This window comes from Mauremys reevesii, linkage group 5 (genome assembly GCF_016161935.1).
Source record: "Mauremys reevesii isolate NIE-2019 linkage group 5, ASM1616193v1, whole genome shotgun sequence".
Classification (NCBI taxonomy): Eukaryota; Metazoa; Chordata; order Testudines; family Geoemydidae; genus Mauremys; species Mauremys reevesii.
Window position 1 is genome coordinate 104,273,111 of NC_052627.1, and position 20,996 is coordinate 104,294,106.

The 20,996-nt window shown below is 42.9% G+C and overlaps 1 protein-coding gene across 2 annotated transcripts in view; it reads left to right on the top strand.

Annotated features, from left to right (window-relative positions):
• SEL1L3 (SEL1L family member 3) overlaps positions 1 to 20,996 on the top strand; it is a 69,133-nt gene that overhangs the window by 25,041 nt on the left and 23,096 nt on the right. For both annotated transcript variants that reach the window (XM_039539404.1, XM_039539403.1), the window contains exons 8-15: positions 2,057 to 2,189; positions 3,077 to 3,223; positions 3,818 to 4,029; positions 5,984 to 6,163; positions 9,141 to 9,260; positions 9,889 to 10,029; positions 13,803 to 13,865; positions 19,431 to 19,607. In XM_039539404.1, coding sequence (XP_039395338.1) covers positions 2,057 to 2,189; positions 3,077 to 3,223; positions 3,818 to 4,029; positions 5,984 to 6,163; positions 9,141 to 9,260; positions 9,889 to 10,029; positions 13,803 to 13,865; positions 19,431 to 19,607 — 1,173 coding nt within the window. The remainder of the gene's footprint in view (positions 1 to 2,056; positions 2,190 to 3,076; positions 3,224 to 3,817; positions 4,030 to 5,983; positions 6,164 to 9,140; positions 9,261 to 9,888; positions 10,030 to 13,802; positions 13,866 to 19,430; positions 19,608 to 20,996) is intronic.

The window sequence follows — 20,996 nt, forward strand, 5'->3', positions numbered from 1 at the left end:
CATTCATTTAGATGTCATGAACACCATTTTCCAGAGACGAGGAACTCCCCAGATAGATCAGTTTGCAACAAGGCACAACAGGAAGTGTCTCTAGTTCTGCTCCCTCCTGGGTCACAGCCTCAGATTTCTCACAGACGTCTTCCTCCTTCCTTGGATGGAGCATCCCTTCTACGCGTTTCCTCCCATTCCTCTCATTCACAAGGTCTTACTGAGGATCAGAAGGGACAGAGCACGAGTTATTCTGATAGCCCCTGCCTGGCCCTGCCAGCATTGGTTCGCCACAGTCCTAGAACTCTTGATGGAGACACCAGTCCTTTTACCTCTGTACCCAGGCCTGATCTCCCAGGACCACAGCCACCTGCATCACCCGAACCTCAAGTCCCTTCATCTGACTGCTGGAAGCTCCATGGCTGAACCCCACAAAGCTAGCATGCTCAGGGCAGGTCCATGAGGTCTACTAGGGAGCAGGAAGCTGTCCACCAGAGCTACTTACCTGGCAAAGTGGGAGAGGTTCTCAATCGGGTCCTGCCTACACAATCAGCAATACCATTCATTCTGGACTACTTACTACACCTGAAGCAACAAGGTCTAATCATATCATCTATTAGGGTCCATCTGGCCACAATCTCAGCTTTTCACCAATGGCCATTCCAGGTTTTCAAACAGCATCTGTAATCAGTTTCTTAAGGGCCTTGTTAGATGGTACCCCCAGGTATGTCAACCAATTCCTCCCTGGGACCTCAACCTCAAAATTGACAGGACCCCCATTTGAGCCACTGGCAACGTGCTTTCTACTCTACCTATCCTGGAAGGTGACCTTCCTAGTGGACATTACTTCTGCCAGAAGAGTCTCAGAGATCCGGGCCCTCACTTGAGAGCCACCATACACTATATTCTTCAAGGACAAGGTCCAATTGCGTCCTCATCCAGCTTTCCTTCCAAAAGAGGTTTCACAGTTCCATAGTATCCATGGAATATCTTTCTGCCAGTCTTTTATCCAAAACTGCCTTTGAACAGGGAAGAACAGAGGCTCCACTCTCTAGATGTCAGACGTGCACTGGCCTTCCACATAGAAAGGACTAAGCCATTTCAGAAAACTACTCAACTGTTCATAGCTGTTGCAGAGAAGAGGAAAGGTCTTCCTGTCACAGTCCAGATAATATCACCATGGATCACTTCCTGCACCTACACATCCTATGACCTGGCAAAGGTCCCTGCCCCACCTGCCCTGACAGCACATTCCACAAGGGCCCAAGCCTCTTCGGCAGCATTCGTAGCACAAGTTTCTTTCCTACAAGGACATTTGTAGAGCGGCAACATCGTCATCCGTTCACACTTTTGCAACTCACTCCTCCATCAACCAACAGGCCAGAGATGATGCTGGATTTAGCCAAGTGGTGTTGCAATCAGCATGTCAAACTCTGAACCTTCCGCCTGCACAACTACTTGGGAGTCACCTACGTTGGAATGGACATGTGCAAGCACTCAAAGAAAAAAAGGTTACTAACCTTTCTGTAACTGTTGTTCTTTGAGATGCGTTGCACATGTCCATTCCAAGACCCTCCCCTCTACCTCTCTGTCAGTTGGCCAGCAAGAAGGAACTGAGGGGGCTGCGGGTCAGCAGGACCCTTTATACCAGTGCTATGAGGTGTATCTCCAGGGGGCACCAGAGCTGACCCGATGGATACCACCGAGGGAAAACTTTCCAGCAGCTGTGCTTGGAGCAAGCACACACCTACATTGGAATGGACATGTGCAACACATCTTGAAGAATAACAGTTATGGAAAGATTAGTAACCAGGGTTTATTTTGTCATCAAGACTGTAAAATCTGTGGGCTATACTACTTTGGTCTAATTTTGGTTTCTGGGGTTAGTGAGCTGGTGCTGGGTGGTGGTGGTGGCCTGTGATATAAAGGATGTCAGAACAGATGGATCTGGTGGTCCTTTCTGACCTTAAACTCAGACTCTATGATAGCTCTTTTTAGAAAAATGCAAATAGCCACAGCTATTGTAGTTATCAACATTGCTGTGTAATGGTCATTTGCCTTTGTCTAGATTTCTAATCATCTTTATGACAAAGAAATTACAGAACAGATTGAACTCTACTATGAGAGATGTGCAGACATCCAAGAAATAGTATCTGGGTATGGACACCTTGTAAAGCAAGGCCAAGCAGTGCAAAAAGATTGTAAGTACTGAACTTCAGAATCTGAATATTAGTCTGCCTTGTTCTTGAGTTCTCCTGCTTTGCTTTTATGAGAGACAGAGTGTGACTACAAGATTATTTTAATAAAATATATATAAATATAAATATATAAATTCCACCATATGCTTAGTAAGAAGAAAATTAATTTGTCTTCTTCAGCATGCTTGCTGGAAGGTAAAACTGTGTTGCTCAGTGCTGGAAAGGCTTCCTTCCAATATAGTTATTGATTTTTTTTTTCCCATAAGAAGAAAGACAAATAAAAAGAACTATAAAATGATTCCAGGCTAATATGATATTCCTCTCAAATCCCTCTCTTCTGTTCTATATCTATGTAAGTTTCTTGTGGCTGGTTATACAAATTTGTCCTGAGTATTACATCAAATTCACAATGTTTTAGAGTACAAGCAAGCAAATAGCTGCAACTGCATACATATTTTTAAAATTCCCAACAACTTGTGTGTTATGCTGGAAGATCTATTCCATAGTTACTCAGTGTGAAGCAGCTGAGAGGCAAAATTCATATCAAAGCATCTATTCTGTTCCATAATGGTGGAGTTACACAAGTCTAGCTATATCTTTAATAACATTAATTATTATAGCACTCAAGCTCACATATTGGACCTCTAGTATGTACAACATTATTGTATGTCCTGAAAGATATGGAAGAAGTTTTAAAAAATATAAAAGATTTATTATAAGTGAGCTGTACTGACTTTATCAGTTTTTCACTGTTTCCAGTCTCTTGCCTCTTCCCATCCAACATACCACTTTCTGATCCACCATAGGGACATCTTTTCAATATAAGCTTCCTCCAAAGACGAGCTCATTTCCCAGGTCCGATCATTTCCTTGATTTCTCACTTTGTTCAGGTATCCGTGAAAACTATTATTCAGAGCTGAACTACAAATATGGGGCCAAGACCAAGTGTGATGCCTTTGTCTGGGGCAAAGAGCTAAGGGAGAAATACCACAGCTTGTTCAGTCTGCTGCGAGAGATGGATTTCAGTCCATCTGATGGTAATCATGCCTTTATCTTGTCTTTCTGAAATTACTATACAGTGTCCCTTAGAAGTTAGCACACTTTGACCTTACCTCATGTTGTAGAAGTTTTTTCCACATCACTTAAGGATGGAGTGTCAAGGTTAACCTGTAATTTGCCTATATCGCACTGCAAATGAGGAATGGATACAATGTAAAAGATGGAAATACAGAAACACGCAGAGTTTTAGTCTCCTAGGCCAAAATGTGGGCAATTTATTTAAATGCTCGGTTATGGAGTGGTAATTACTAGGGGCCAGCTTCAGCCTCCATTATTCATGTTGACTAATACCTTACTCTTCAACAAGTCCTATCGATTTAAACTGACTGACTGACTTATTCCTACTGGGCCAGGCTGTGATTTATCCTTATTCATGCTGGGTAGTATCTTACTCTTCTAGGAATTTCTTTGATATCAGTGGTACTCCTGAGGAGAAAAGTATTTTTGAGCATGAGTAAGGATAGCAGAATTTGTCTCAATAAGAATAAATCACACAGTTGCACCATCAACATTTTGATTTAAACTGTTTTCACATATAATAATTGTGCATCTACATTGTGGTATATTTTTAGTGTCAGAAGACCAAAACAATACAGTTTTAGAAGTTGGCCGGAGGATATTTGAGAAGGTTGCAAAAAGTCTTTCCAGGGCTGATGGTCTACACTACATGAGCTCCTCCATCCCTTTTCTGATGGATTCCAGCTGCTGTGGATACCACAAAGCTTCCTTTTTCCTTGCAGTTATTTTTGAAATGGGACTAGCTGTGCCCGTAGATCCTTTGCAGGTAATGTATTCAATGTGTCTGATCATCTCAGATGAAATTAGTTACCTTCAAAAGCAATTTACACAGTAGGTTGCCAGAGTTAAACTTGGCCATTTGAAGAAAAAATACAGGAAAGAAATTTTGGTAGCTTTCCCCATCTCAAATTTGTTCTCCTTTTCATGGCATGGCTAATAGGCTCCCTCTACCTTACCCCTTTACTGGGCAGCTGGCCACAGATATTTCTGAATTCCCTGATACACTATGGGGCTAAAAGCAGTGGCGCCTAATGGAAGAGATTCTCTGTCCCACTGCTACAAAATGGGGGAATGCATTGATTAGTCACTCCTAAAAGAGGAGCAGAGAGTCCTGTGGCACCTTATAGACTAACAGACGTTTTGGAGCATGAGCTTTCGTGGGTGAATACCCACTTCGTCGGATGCATTCACCCACGAAAGCTCATGCTCCAAAACGTCTGTTAGTCTATAAGGTGCCACAGGACTCTCTGCTGCTTTTACAGATCCAGACTAACACGGCTACCCCTCTGATCCTAAAAGAGGGTGGCACAGTGAACTGGGATAGAGGGACAGTCCTGGCAGCCCATTGAAGAGATAGGATGGGGGCCCACTTGTCATCCACATTTAACTCCAGATAAGAGTGCAGGCCAGCTCTCTGCCTCCAGAAATATAGACTGGAGGAAGTGGATCTGGTGGAAGCTGGCCCCCGAAACCTGCGGTGAAGAAAATATCCTTGAGCTGATGGGGAAAGCAAGTCATAGGGATTCCCCTTCAAGAAATCCTGGCACTAGGTAGGGCATAGTCGGGGGTCTCCTGGAGGAACGAGGTTGTATAGGACTAGAAGGGAAGAAATCCTGTGGTCTGTTATGCAAGACATGATACTGAGACTGGGCTGAGAGGGGAAACTCCACAAAAGTTTCAGAAAAGCATCTGAACGTCAACATTTTTCAAATTACTCATAAGGTCAGAACGATCCTTGTAATTTCACAGTGTCAAATAAAAGAGGAGGAGGATCTGAGAAGGAGAAAGATATATGTGTGAAACTAGAGGCTGTTTTATAATGAACTTGCTGACAGCCATTTAGCTATGAAATGGTACAATAATATAAAATACTCAAAGAATGGTGGGGCTGCCTAATGTCACTGTAGAACTAGTCAGTATCTTAGGAGGGGGAGTTAAAAGGTGCTCCCAAGAGATTAACCTGAGGTAAAGTTTACCACATCCTGTTCAGGGAAGAAAAACTGAGACTTAGGTCTTGTCTAAACTACAAATATGCACAGTATTGTGCACAGTATTCAAATATTGTTGAAACTAGTTTAAATAGCTAATGCAGGTGGGACAAAACTGGTTTCAGCACCATTACAGAAAGCACCTTTGAGACTAGTGGAGTGCTGAGAATGGTTGTGTCCAATCTGCACTAGCAGTGCTGTTTTCAGTACCAGCTGAACCTATTGCTGATAACCTTTGTCAGCCACAGGTCATTAGTGCAGGCAGACCCTTACGGTGAGATTCTTCAAAAGTGCCCCATTATAGCCTAAATTGCCTTCCTCTGAAGTCACTGGTAAAACACCCATTGACTTCAGTGAGAGCAGAGTTTAGAGAGCCTGCAAAAATCCCACCCTTAGTGCCCCAATTATGAGCTGGTGCCTTTTGGTTGTCCCAGGAGTAGAATCTGCACTAAACAGCAAGGTTATCTAGTGGTAGCAAGATGATGGGCAGTAATACTCATGGTGTGTGTTCAGTAGAAGTGTCATAGGGTTTCTATAATACCTTTCTTTATAAAAGAAATCCTAACTGCTTTGTTGTTCAGGTGTTTCACCTGATATAGTTGATGTATTAGCTAACATTGCAGATGCATATTGCTCATTCTGTAAAGTCTGTGAGACAGCACCAAAATGGTTAACAGTAGGTAAACTTATTAGCGGTCCAGTTAATTGTTTATGTTTGTTGATTTTTCCCAGGGGCTGCTATACAGTTTGGTTGGTGCTCAGAGGAGTGAGAGACTTGCTGTGATGAATCTTGGGTATAAACATTACCAAGGCATTAACAATTATCCACTAGACTTGGAGTTATCATATGCTTATTACAACGATATTGCACTAAAGACATCTCTTGATCAACATACTACAAAAGGAGATCAGGTAAAAGAGTTATAGGTGTATTTAAATTTATTTGCCATGATAGCAGTTTATAATGCATTCGTACTTATATATACAGAGCTTTGTATCTTCAAAGTACTTCACAAACATTACCTTACTTAATAATCCCAACACCTCATGAAACAGTAAGTATTATTACCCCATTACCCCAAGTCACAGAGAGTTTAAGTGTTTTGACCGAGACCCTATGAAGTCAGTGTCAGAGCTGGGAAAGAAGTCTGGTGTACCTGGTTCCTAGTCTCATGCTTAGTTCACTAGATCATATCAATCTATATTAAGGACTGTTAAGTATCTGTTCTTCTTTTGGTTCTTTAACACCCAGACTTTATTAAATTCAGGAAGAAGGCCACCTGTACTCTCCGTTATCTATGTCTTTTCCATAATCAAATGTAAAATGTTTAGTTGTGTTTAATATCTGTATGAAAACCCAAGTAAAATTATTTCAGAACTGGCTTGTGAATAGGAAACAATATAGTTTTAGATGAAAAAATATTTAACAACCCTAAATGAGTGCTAGGATCTTGGCCTGAAAAAACACTTGGATAACATTGTCTGTTTAGGATTGAGATTGATAACAAAAGGAAGGATAACACAGGGATTTTGAACATCGCAAAATCAAAACATACAGACTGCAAATTGATTTTTAATTACTTATCATAGGCCAAGTCCACATTAGAAACTTATGCAAGCATACCAATGTCAGTTAAGGTGTGATTATTTTTATTGGATTTTTTTTTTTGCAACATAACTATACTGGCAAAAAACATAGGGTAGGTGCAGTTATATTGGGAAAGGAATGCTTTTGGTGGTATAGCTTATTTTGCTCAGGGAACTGGTATAAGCTATATCAGTAAAATAACTTATTTTCCAGTATAAACTGGGTCTATACTAGGAGAGTTTTGTCCATATAGCTAGACCAGTAAACCTTTTAGTGTAAACTATGCTTTACGGTTTTGTGCTGTCACCTATCACTGTCATATCTGAGTGCCTCCTACATTAATTATATTGGCAATAGCAATATCTCACTTTGTTGGACTTCACAGGGTCTCTGGATTTTCACCATTTCCAGGCTATAGAAAGCTCTGCTTGGTGTAGGTTTCTCCCAGCTGTTCCATTACATGGAGTGTGGAAGTTGCAAGTTCCAGATCTTAAATAAGACCCATTTTCATAGATCTGCTTTCTCTTAAAAAAAGTGCCAAGCAATTTCTCCAGTCACGTTCTTGTTTTTGTCCTCAACATTCCTTTTCCTTTCTCTTCTGCTTTGATAATTCTCCTCCTCTTATCCACACCCTTCCCCACCCCACGGTCCCATATTGGCGTGGCAGTGAATAATAGCTGGTGCCTGGTGCATCTGCGGCTGTCTACACTATCTTTTACTTCCAAACTATCCCATCTTTACCACCCCCAGTACTACCAAAGGTGGGAGCTTTAACAGAGACCAGCTGCCAGTGCTTTCACCACCATGTCATCTCAGTCTGCTCACTGCAGATCTAAACCAGGGGTTCTCAACCTTTTTCTTTCTGAGCCCACCTCCTCCCCGCAACATACCATAAAAATTCCACGGCCCACTTGTGCCACAATAATTGTTCTTCTGCATATGCAGTAGATTAAAAGCCAGGGCCGGCATTATGGGGTAGCAAGCAGGGCAATTGCTCTGGGCCCCACACCACTGGAAGCTTTGCAAAGTTAAGTTGCTCAGGCTTCGGTTTCAGTCCCAGGAAGCGGAGCTTGGGCTTCAGCTTTCTGTCCTGGGCCCCAGTGAGTCTAACACTGGCCCTGCTCTCTGGTGTATTTTGGCAGACCCCCTGAAACCTGCTCGCAGGTCCCCCAGGGAGTCCCACCCTGGTTAAGAACCGCTGGTGTAGACAATGTGATGGTTAAGGTGCCAGCTGCCGCTGGCATTTTAATCCATACTAGTGCTACTTTTGCTACCACTAGTGGAGCTGCACTGAATAGTATAATAGAATCATAGAATCATAGAATCTCAGGGTTGGAAGGGACCTCAGGAGGTCATCTAGTCCAACCCCCTGCTCAAAGGAGGACCAAACCCAACTAAATCATCCCAGCCAGGGCTTTGTCAAGCCTGACCTTAAAAACCTCTAAGGAAGGAGATTCCACCACCTCCCTAGGTAACCCATTCCAGTGCTTCACCACCCTACTAGTGAAAAAGTTTTTCCTAATATCCAACCTAAACCTCCCCCTCTGCAACTTGAGACCATTACTCCTTGTTCTGTCATCTTCTACCACTGAGAACAGTCTAGATCCATCCTCTTTGGAACCCCCTTTCAGGTAGTTGAAAGCAGCTATCAAATCCCCCCTCATTCTTCTCTTCTGCAGGCTAAACAATCCCAGTTCCCTCAGCCTCTCCTCATAAGTCATGTGTTCCAGCCCCCTAATCATTTTTGTTGCCCTCCGCTGGACTCTCTCCAATTTATCCACATCCTTCTTGTAGTGTGGGGCCCAAAACTGGACACAGTACTCCAGATGAGCCTCACCAGTGCTGAATAGAGGGGAATGATCACTTCCCTCGATCTGCTGGAAATGCCCCTACTTATACAACCCAAAATGCCATTAGCCTTCTTGGCAACAAGGGCACACTGTTGACTCATATTCAGCTTTTCGTCCACCGTAACCCCTAGGTCCTTTTCTGCAGAACTGGTACCAATGGTGGGGAGCTTTAGAAAAATAAATCTAGAGTCGACAGGGTCTCTGTTTGTTCCATTCTGTCAGACAGGCTTGTAAGAGAATAGGAGTGGGGCCTGAGTGAATGAAAGGAAATGACAATGAACTAATGGTTTCAGGATTAATAAATTGACCAGTGAAGAAAATATCAGAACTTTGAAAGCCCAGAATAGAGAAGGAATTGTTCAAGATTTCAGGAAACATCTAATGTTTTCATTTAGGTGGGCAGGTTTATTAATGTGCTGTTTAATGTTTTCTCTGTTCACCCTCTTTTCAGGCATTTGTAGAAACTATAAGGCTAAGGGATGATGAACTATTAAAAGCCCAAACTAAAGAAAATGGTGATGTCTTTATGTGGTTAAAATATGAAGCAACAAGAGGAAATGCAGCTGCACAGGTATAGTCCATAGCACGTAGTTTCATCATTTTGCTTGTACATACAGGTTGGATTAAACTATAAAATTGATGGTAGTGCTGTCATGTTGCTCCCTCAAATTTATTTTTTCTCTGATCTTTAAACTTTTCCAGTGCTTCAACCTGAGTGTGAAAACAACTAAAAAGATGCTATAAGGCTAAGAGAAAGGGCACATTAGGGGATTTCATCTTACATGTTTATTGCTTTACTTGCTATAACTGTCCTTACACACCAAGGGAATTGAATTTGACACTTGTTTTGTACAACTACAGAATGTCAGCTCCATGCAAGTTGCTCTACTGTGCCATCTGCACACATTTTCCAGTGCACTTATATCACTATTTATTCACCACTGAACTCAATCCAGAGACTCTCATGGTAGTTGCATCTACATATGCCAGATCTGAACTCAGTCCGTTATCTGTAAACGTTACTGATAGGAAGCCCAATCTGAAAATTACACAAGGCAACCTGTTTTCAGAATGCTTAACTGCCTTCTTGACACATTTATCACCAGTGTAAATCTGTGACAATAATCCATCCTTGTAACTCCAATTACAGTTTAAATTTAAGATTTATTATGATGATAGTTGTGGTGTTTTGTTTTTAGCAACGATTGGCACAGATGCTCTTCTGGGGCCAGCAAGGGGTGGCAAAAAATCCGGAAGCAGCAATAGAGTGGTACTCAAAGGGTGCACTGGAAACTGAAGATCCAATATTAATATATGATTATGCCATCATTTTATTCAAGGTAAGACATGTTTCCAATTGTCAGTCCATTTCAGACTTGTAGAGTAGTTTCCTTTTGGGTGTGGGTACTTCAGAATTTAGAGAACTTTGTGCATTTTCTGCAGTGACATACTATGTGATCATCGTAATACTCTTAGGCTTTGGCTACACTTGCATTTCAAAGCGCTGCCGCGGCAGCGCTTTGAAGCGCTAAGTGTAGTCAAAGCGCCAGCGCTGGGAGAAAACTCTCCCAGCGCTGTCCGTACTCCACATCCCTGTGGGGAATAACGGACAGCGCTGGGAGTGCTCCCAGCGCTGGGGCTTTGACTACACTGGCGCTTTGTAGCGCCGCAATTTGCAGCGCTGCAGAGGGTGTGTTTTCACACCCTGCTGCAGCGCTGCAAATTTGTAAGTGTAGCCAAGCCCTTAGGGTATGTCTACACAGCAAAAAAGACCTGTGACAGCGAATCTCAGAATCCAGGTCAACTGACTCAGGCTCATGCTGCAGGGCTAAAAATAGCAATGTAGAAGTTAAGGCTAGTGCTGGAACCTGGGGTCGAAGATACTCCCCCATTGCCAGGTTTCAGGCTACATTGCTATTTTTAGCCCTGTAGTGTGTGCCCAAGTCAGTTGACCTGGGCTCTGAGACTTGCTGCCTTGGTGGAGGGGGGATTTGCTGTGTAAATGTACCCTTTAAGCTATGTCTACCTAGCACTTTTGTCAGCCAGGGGTGTGAAAAAAAAAACACAGCCCTACCCGACATAAGTTTCACCAACAAAAGCACTGGTGTGGACAGTGTTATGTTGGTGAGAGACGCTCTCCTGCTGACATAGCTATCACTGCTTGTTGGGGGTGGTTTAATTATGCCAATGGGAGAGCTGTCTCCTGCTGGTGTAGAGTGGCTACATGGGAGACCTTACAGCGGCACAACTGTACCACTGCAGCTGCGCCGCTGTAAGGTCTGTTGTGTAGACATAGCCTTAGATACACTATTTTACGCCACTTAAATAACTTCACTTTTTACCAACTTGAGCTAAATTGAAAAAGGACACTCTGAAGCCCACACCCAGACTTGCATTGAAATAACAAAAGGGGTGAATTAAAACCAGTTTAGTTATTCTAGTGACTGTTTGTGTGTCAGCAAGATCTGGGTGGGAGTCACACTTACCAAGAGTTAACAGTTTCCCCCCAAGCTATAGGGTTATACCCATTGGAACCAATAGAAATTAGGGGCCAAATTCTCTCCTGGCATAACTCCACTGAGACCAAATAACCTACTCCAGCAGAGAATTTGGCCCTGTATGATTACAAGAGCACTAGGTAGTCAGTGTGTCTCATAAGGACAGTCCACCATATCACTGAATTACAGACGTTAGAAAGGACCTATTAGTTCTCTGGTACATCTCTTTGCCCATGCAGAGTTGTTCACGACAGCACATTTGCTAGTGTTTTGTCCAGTTTAGTTTTAAGCATCCCAGCCAATGGGGCAGCTACCTGTCTAATCTATCTAATTTATGTCTGGTACTTACATGGCCCCCCATCACCATAATATCTACATCTTCCCTTGAGAGACAATTCCACAACCTATTAGAGTATGACTGCGGAGCCGTTGTCCATACCCACATCCTTATTGTTTCATGGGGTCTTTTTGATCTCATCACTGAAAAACAAGATGATTTCCACATGCATAGAGGTGGTACTAAGCTTTGGATGTATGAACTGTGCTTAGATGAATATTCCTGAAAGGAGTTTGGGGGACCATTCACACCACTTGGTGTTAGCAAAATTGGGCCTGTACTTAGTCACTTCCGGGCCTAGACAAATCACTACTGAGTCCTCTGTCAGGTGTAAAGAAACAAAAGGTTATTTATTTGTGCTCGCCACACTCAGACAGGGCACCAGGTGAAGCCACCTGCCTCCACAACTGCAGGCAAGTCACCAGTAGTAAATCAGAAGAACAATAATCCCATGTCAGGCCTACCACCCCTCAAAGATGACCAGCAGCCTCTCAAGCACTTCCTTTAGGGTGGTCAGCTTTCTAATTTGTGAAAGCCGGACACTGAGTGCCGGAACCTCCCCGACCCTCTGCTCTCTCCACCACCCTCCCCCTGCCAGCCGAGCATGACTCATGGGATGGGGGGTGACAGGGGCAGGACACTGGAGAGAGAGCCAGGCAGTGGGGCAGGGAAGGGAGAGCCGCGCTCCGGGGTTGAGTGGGGCGGGGAAGGGAGAGCCGCAGTCTGGGGATGGGAGAGGGGTGAGTGGGGCAGGGAAGGGAGAGCCGCACTCCGGGGGTGGGGATCGGTGTGGGGATCAGTGGGGCAGGGAAGGGAGAGCCACGCCCGGGTGGGGCGGTCAGTGGGGCGGGGAAGGGAGAGCTGTGCTCCGGGGGTGGGGGGATCGGGGTGGGGGGGATCAGTGGGGCAGGGCAGGGAGAGCCACGCTCCGGGGGTGGGGCGGTCAGTGGAGCGGAGAAGGGAGAGCTGCGCTCCGTGGGGGGGGTGGGAGCTGAGTGTTGCAGGGAAGGGAGAGCTGCGCTCCGGGGGTGGGAGAGTCAGTGGGGCAGGGAAGGGAGAGCCGCGCTCCTGGGGTGGGGCACTGAGTGGGGCAGGGAAGAGAGACCCACACTTGGGACAAGACAAGGAGCCTCCGGTAACCCTCTCTGCCAGAGCCATTGCTGAGTGCTCCTCCAGGCTCCAGCAGCAGCTGCTGCTCTTCCTGCTCCTTTGGTGGCGGGGGCCATTACTGCAGGTAACCGGACTTTGTGTCTGGTCAGCCCTGCTAACCGGACACTGCCAGGTTCCCTTTCTGACTGGACTTTCCGGTCAAAAACCAGACACCCGACAACCCTAACTTCCTTGTCCCAGCCAGGCCTCATTTACAGACTGAGAGCTGGAAGCCTACTCTCCTTCCCAGTCAACAACTAGTTGAGCTGAGCTTTCTCCTTTTAACCCCTTCCTCCCAGCCTGATACCTTTTGCCAGTGTAGCAAGGCAGAGCTGACTGAGTCTACAAACAGCTTGTTAACCCTTTCCTGGCCAGTGTCATGTTTGTGTACCCCATCACAGGGCCCTATAATTACAGAACACACAAAACAATACAGCAACAAATATGAAAGGGTTCAGGTAGAGATCGCAGAGGAAAAGAGGAGGAGGAAGCAGCCTTTCAGTGTGTGGATATCCATAGTGAGCATGAGACAGAAGCTGGTTGCAGTTTGAATTTCACGTTGGTTACATTTTAAGAAAGTTTGTGAGGGAATGTGGTTTATAGCAACAGAGAATTAGCAGTGAGAGCCCCATTAGAAGAAGTAGGTTTCAAGGAGATTCTGCTTACAATATTTTTCCAATTACTAAAATTATTTCAGGATGTGTTCAGGTCTATCAGATTCAGAGACCCAGGCCAAATTGTCATGAAAATTCACCAGCCCAAGCACAAAAGCTATTCGCTATTCTTTTTTCCAAAGTAATTGACAGAAATGGGGAAAAAGGATATTTCACTTGTCCATCAGAAAAGTTACTCACCCAGGTTAATTGGAAAAATGGAATTTTCCAAGGCTCAATTAAGATTAGGTTAAACTAGGATATTAAATGTGAATGGGCCCTACAGAGTCACACAGCTTTCCCACCCAACCCCTGGCCCCCATTTTAACATGTTAAGATTAAAAAACAAATTATAATATCCAAAAATTTTAAATTTGCTTTTAAAATTATTAGCTGTGAATGTTCACTAGCATGTATTATTTGTTTCAAAACAGTGGTTGCTTATATATACTTATTTTATTATGTTTGTTATTTAGGGTCATGGTGTGAAAAAGAACACAAGACTTGCTTTAGAACTGATGGAAAAAGCAGCATCCAAGGTAAAATATTCATAATAGTAAATATTTATTGTTGTGCTATATAAGTAAGAAGTGTTATTACTGACATTAATATAATTAATAATTATTATGTAGCAGTTTACATCACCCTAATGCTGTATGAATATTAATCAGTCCTTCCAACATCCTGATCATAAATTAGGAAAGCATTATTATCCTGAATGGAGAAACTGAATCCCACAAAATCTAATTGAACTCTGGAGTAAGCAGGTGTAACTCCACGGAAGTAAATGGAATTGTGCCTGCATACACAAAAGCTGAATTTTGCTCCAAGTGACTTATAAAAGGTCACACAATGAGTTAGTAGCAAATTCAGGATTAGAACTCAGGTGTTCTTACCTCCAATTCCTGTGCTTGTTCTGCTAGACCGAGTTTTGTGTTCAATTGTCATACAGAAATCCCCACCTCACCTGATGCTTGGAGATGTTGTGTGCCCACTAATCTCACTGAGGCTGATAGGAGATAGAGGTGATCCTCACCTTTGAAAAATCAGCCCAGCAAACTTTGTAATAATACAGTATAAAGGAGAAGAATAAAGAAGGGTTGAGAGCCAGACTGTGCTTTTGCAATGTGCTCTGTGTAATTGGTGGTGGGTAGCTGCACCGGGACTGAATGGTAACTCAAAGTCTGGATTCATTCCCTCACACCCATTACACCTGGTGGGTACTAAGCTGTTACCATCTCTTACCATCTTCAGATCATTACCTCCTGCACCAGCTCAACAATACTAGCTGGAGTGCTGAGCAGCTGAGAACAGACTCCACCTTCTCCCTGCCCTTATGCATCTCATCTCAGGGGGAAGCAATGGGTGTGCAGAGGTTACATACTCCTCTGTGACTGGACCAGGGAACTCACATGGGGGCATAATGGGGGAAAAGGGATCTCCCTCCCTCTTATGGCGCTGTGCAGCCATGATCTGGCCCCTAGTGATTTCCACATCTTCATATATATTTATAAAAGCAGCAAAGAATCCTGTGGCACCTTATAGACCAACAGACATTTTGGAGCATGAGCTTTCGTCGGATGCATCCGACGAAGTGGGTATTCACCCACGAAAGCTCATGCTCCAAAACGTCTGTTAGTCTATAAGGTGCCACAGGACTCTTTGCTGCTTTTACAGATCTAGACTAACACGGCTACCCCTCTGATACATATATATTTATGTCCTTATTTATATTTCCCAGGCTTCAGGTAAATTTAGATCTTGAAAACCATAACTATTCAAACCACTCATAGTCCACTGCTAACTATTGACACCAAATGGACAATCTCCAAATTAATTATCAGCCACTGCCAGATAAAAAAGAAACTCAAAGCAGCATTTCAACCAGCCCTATAAAACACTATTCAAATGCCTTTTCAAGAGACGCCTGACTAAACAGATTGCCTTTCACAGCATGGTGCAATACCTGCTAACTTTGGGTTTTCTGGAGGTCCAGCTCTGGCAGCAAATTTCAGACAACTGGCACATGGCAGATAACCAAATTCAGCAACAATCAGGATGTTATTATTTAACCATATATTCCAGTGCACATTTTCACTAAAGAAATGAGATAATTAATGAATAGTTGCTCTGCTTTTGGATTTTAATGAGTAAGGATTCCAGGTCTGACTTGAAATTTGAAAAGAAAAAGAATCCTCCAGAGTCCCTTTGAAAGCACCAACAATGTAAAACTCTTCTTACAGCTAGAAATTTGACAATGTGATTGTGACATTTTGGGGCTCACCCAGACCAGGAAGGGGTTCTGTCACCACCTGCCTTCTGACGGTGGGTGCTGTAATGTTATGCTGCTATGGTTCAGAGCTTTAACACCAGGAGCCAGCCCACAAGCATAAAGTCTCACCCTGGCTTCCTAGATACCCTGTGCAGGGTGACCTCAACAGCCTTTCTGGTCCCACATCTCCCTAAATCCATCCCCCAAGTTCTTAGCTACCAGATACTTGGATATTTCCCTTCTGGTTCATCACCCCTGAAAGAATGAAACCTGCTCACAGTTATCAGTTCACTGGGGGCTGCCCAGTCCACCCAGACTGCACAACAGTAAAAATTAGGGTAAAAATAAACAATGGAAATAAACAAAGAAAAAATAAACAATAGAAAAATCACAGTCAAAGATGAAATAGTAAGAAAAAGCAAACACATACAAGTTACACAGAAAATAACCATAAAGACGCAACCTCAGCATTATCTCCTGTAAATGTAAACTAACTCGTTTCTCTTTGCAATTGGCTGAATGAGAAGTAGGACTGAGTTGACTTGTAGGCTCTAAAGTTTTACATTGTTTTGTTTTTGAGTGAAGTTATTTAACAAAAAAACTACATTTGAAGTTGCACTTGCATGATAAAGAGATTGCATTACAGTATTTGTATGAGGTGAATTGAAAAATACTACTTTTGTTTATCATTTTTAAGTGCAAATATTTGTAAGCAAAAATATAAAGTGAGCACTATACACTTTGAATTCTGTGTTGTAACTGAAATCGGTATACCGTATATACTCCTTCATAAGCCGAATTTTTTTAGTAAAAAAGGGAAGCACCAGAAAAGGGGGTAGGCTTATAAATGGGTATAAAGAGGGAGAGGCGGGACACAGCCATTCCCCCCAACAGAGGGAGCGAGGAGGGGCAGCAGAGCCAGAAGGGAAGAGGCAGGGCCAGAGTCTCTCCGCTTCTGGCCACGCTGCTCTCCCCCCCGCCTGCTGCGGCCACACTGCCTGGTCTGGCCCACTGGAGCAGGCTGTGGCCGCGCTGCCCAGCCTGCCAGAGCAGCTCCCGCCAGGCCAGAGACATCCTCCCCTGTCCCTCCCCAATAATGGTAGGAAGGAATGGGATGGGGAGAGTGGAGGGGTCCTGGGCTAGGGGTGGGGTCATGTGGGGGGTAGTCACAGGGGTTACTCCCCTGACTCCCAGTTTCTCCCCCCAAAAACATTTCCCCACCAGTTGCTGTCCTGGCCCGTCAGGCTAAGCAACTGGCGTGCTGGGACACTTTGTTTACTTAGGTTTACCTCCGTGCCTGCAGACGCTCAAGGTAAACAAACCATCTCGGCCCACCAGCAGCCTATCCTGATGGCCCGGGAGTCAAAGTTTTCTGACCCCTTTATTATAGGGTCAGCTTATGAATATGTTATAAAAATGTTCCATTTTTACTTATCCATCTTGGGGGGGGCGGGGTCAGCTTATAAACAAACCAGCTTATGATCAAGTATATACGGTATTTGAAAATGTAGAAAAACATCAAAAATATTTAATAAATTTCAATTTGTATACTGTGGTTTATTTGTGATTAATCACACTGTTAATTTTTTTGAGTTAATCGCGTGAGTTAACTGTGATTAATCGGCAGCCCTAATCAATACAAAATAACATAGTATATAGCCAGTTGATTCAATTGTTTATTCTGTGGGGTTCAAACCCCCAGTTCTCCCTTTTGGGTGTCTGGACCCCGATTGTCACAGAGATTGTTCTAGATGTAAGTTTAGAATAACAAGCAAATGTCTTGTCTTGTCCTGGAGTCCTTTAGATAGCTCTAATCCTATATATTCTACTGTTTTTGGCATAGCCCTTATTAAACATGCATCAAAAGGAAGTGGTGAAGAGCATGCTTATTAGCACAGTAATTTGAACTGCGTATGCTTGCAGTTGACCAGGCTATGCAAGGAGACAGAGTTAATGTTGACAAAATAGAACATTGTCACAGGATAATGAGCTTCTCTTGATGCCTAATTACTGAGACAAAGATGAGGTTTAATGTTAGTGTGTAGCACTGCCATAACCTGAGCTGCTGTGGGAGGCATACATGGTGTTTCCTAAAATTGACCTGTGTGGCACTGACCGTCTCTCCCTACTCTGTAAAAACAGCATGAAGTTTTCATGTTAATTGTCTCCCATTTATTTTCAGAGCAAATGTAAGGAATGCAAGCCAAAATATCAAAAGAACATTTAAAGAATATATAGATGTATCAAGTCAGCAGGGCCTGATTAAATTCATCCTAGCATACTTAAGGAACTAGCTGAAGCAATCCCAGAATCATTATCAATTATCTTGATTATCACAGCTGGTGAATGGGTGAGGTCCCAGAAGACTGGAAAAGGGAAAACTACCTATCTTTAAAAAGGGGAACGAAAAGGACCCAGGGAATTATAGACCAGTCAGCCTAACCTTGATACCCGAAAAGATAGTTGTTTAATAATTTGTTCCACTAATTTGTAAGGGTCTGGAAGATAATAGGATTTTAAGGAATAGCCAGAATGGATTTGTCAAGAACAAATCATGCCAAATCAACCTAATTTCCTTCTTTGACAGGGTTACTGACTTAGTGAGGAAGCATTAGATGTGATATATCTTGATTTTAGTAAGGCTTTTGGCACAGTCCCACATGGCATTCACAAACTAGGGAAGTGTCTAGATGAAATCACTGTAAGATGGGTGCACAACTGTTTGAAAGACCATACTCAAAGAGCAGTTGTCAATGGTTTGCTATCTAATGGGGGGACATATCTAGTGGGGCTCCATAGTGGTCTCTGTCTGTACTATTTAAATATTATTTTTAAAAAAAAGGATAATAATGAAGGAGAGTATATAAAAAAATTTGATGAGATGACAAAGCTGGGGGGGTTGCACGCACGAGGGAGATTTAATTCAAAAAATGACTGACAAATTAGAGAGTTGGTCTAAAATCAATAAGATTAAATTCAATAAAGACAAATGCAAAGTTGGGAAATGCAAAATCCTTCACTTAGGAAGGAAAAAATCAAATGGACAACTATAAAATGGGAAGTAACTAGCTAGATAGTATCACTGCTGGAAAGGATCTCAGGGTTATAGTGGATCACAAATTTAATGAGAGTCAACAATGTGGTGCAGCTGCAAAAAATATCATTCTGGGTGTACTAACAAGAGTGTCATATGTAAGACACGGGAAGTCATTGTACTCAGCTGGAGTACTGTGTCCAACTGTGGGCACCACACTTTAGGAAAGATGGGGTCACACTGGAGAAGGTCCAGAGGAGATCAATAAAAACAATGAAGGTTTAGAAAACCTGACCTATGAGGAAAGGTGAAAAAAACTGGGTATGGTTTAGTCTTGAGAAAAGAAGAATGATAGGGGCCTGATAAGTCTTCAAATATGTTGAGGGCTGTTATGAAGAGGATGGTGATCAATTCTTCCCCATGTCCACTGAAGGTAGGACAAGAAGTAATGGGCTTAATCTACAGCAAAGGAGATTTAGCTTAGGAAAAAAAAACTTTCTGGAAAGTAGTTAAGCTTCCAAAGTTAAACCAATTTCCACAGGAGATTGTTAAATCCCCATCATTGGAAGTTCATTCAACACAGGGCCTTAGAGAAGAAAAGCAGAGAAAAATAAGGGGACCCTAAGGGTTCCAGCAGTCACAAACCTCTTGGTTACAGCTTGGTAGAACTCTGTCTAGATAACATATGCCAAAGAGCTACAAAGATTAACTTTCTAGAACTCCTGACACTAGAGAAGATGTGGCAAAGCACAGCTGAACCTGAGTGGTCTGAGGACATTTTTTTTTCTTTATCCACAGGGATTACATCAGGCAGTGAATGGTTTGGGATGGTATTACCATAATTTTAAAAGAGACTACATAAAAGCAGCAAAATACTGGTTGAAAGCTGAAGAAATGGGCAATCCAGATGCATCCTATAACCTGGGTGCTCTGCATTTAGATGGGATTTACCCAGGAGTGCCTGGCAGAAATCGAGTAAGTAAATAGTCAGTGTGTGATTTCTTATTACAAGGTCTGGTTTACAAATATTGGCTTTATTCTTTAAGATTCTGTGTTTACTTAAGGGGAGCATATTCTGCTACCCTTGATCACAGTGAGTTGAGTCTTTTCTTGTACGAAGGCCCATTGAAGTCAGGGGCACTGCTTCTGGAATGCAGCACTACTTAGCGTAATAGGATCACAATCTGCTTCATGCCTGCTGCGGATGTGTTTGCATTCCTCTGACCTGTGTAGTTCTACCTCAAGAGTACCACTGTCCCTTTAAGAGTAAAACACAAGTCCCATTAAAAATGTCATACAAAATCAAGTTTGGAGTCCGTTTAAAAAGTTGTTTTATACCTTCTTGAGGGCCAGATTCTGCCTTCATTACTCCTGTAGAATAGCTCTTGACTTCAGTAGTAGCCCCACTGACTTCCACGGTACTTTACATGGAGCAGAGCACTATCCTGTGTGATTAAGGGCTGCATAATCTGCGCTAGAACTTTTGAGCAGTTACACAGCACTCATATCGAAGCTGCTATTGTTGTGAAAAAAAAAACAGTTCAAGACAGATTTTAATTAAATTTCCCTTTCAAAGTCTGAGTTAATGTGGCCCTCATAGACCTACATATTTTATTTTTGTCTTTCTAAGCCAGGACCTAAGGACTTAATTGTATATATATTAAAAAAAATAATGTTCTTTTTCCAGTGGAGGATAGCATTATTTTGACGGATAATTTTATGACCAATCACATTGTTTATAGTTCAGAATGCTAAAATAAAAGTTATCAAACCTCATGCTTCAGGCTAATGGAAGCATTCGAGTGCATGTCTAGTGCCTCAGTCAATGAGCATATATGCTGCAAACAGCAGCTAGAACTACCCAGCAAATGGTGGCAAGCATATTTCTCCTACCCAGGGGACAAAAATACGTAGTATATAATAATGGCCTGCCCGTAACAATACAATTCCAAGTTAATAACAGTCCCTGTAAAAGCACTCTATAGTCCTGTATTACTTCATTCACCAAAAGCCTGAGAAAAGAGACGTGCTGCTGTGTGCTCTGGAAGTTAATAAAACTAGGCTCTGTTGGATCGAATGAGGAAGCTAGTTCCAGAGTCCGGGACCCCTGAGAAAAATACCGGATCTCCATTTTACAGCAGATGTTGCTAGTTAGAAGTTCCTGGATTAAAGAAATTGTTTAGTTGTGGTTGCTGTTGCTTTATTACAACTACTGTATAAAACTTACTGATTATGAGAACTGGATACTCTCTCAGTTCCCCCTCCTTCTGCAGTTCTGTCCTGTCCTGCTGAGCCTCTATTGCCTTATACAAACTAGCTTCATATGCCTGGGAAATTATGGGCCTGATCCTGGAGCTCATACTC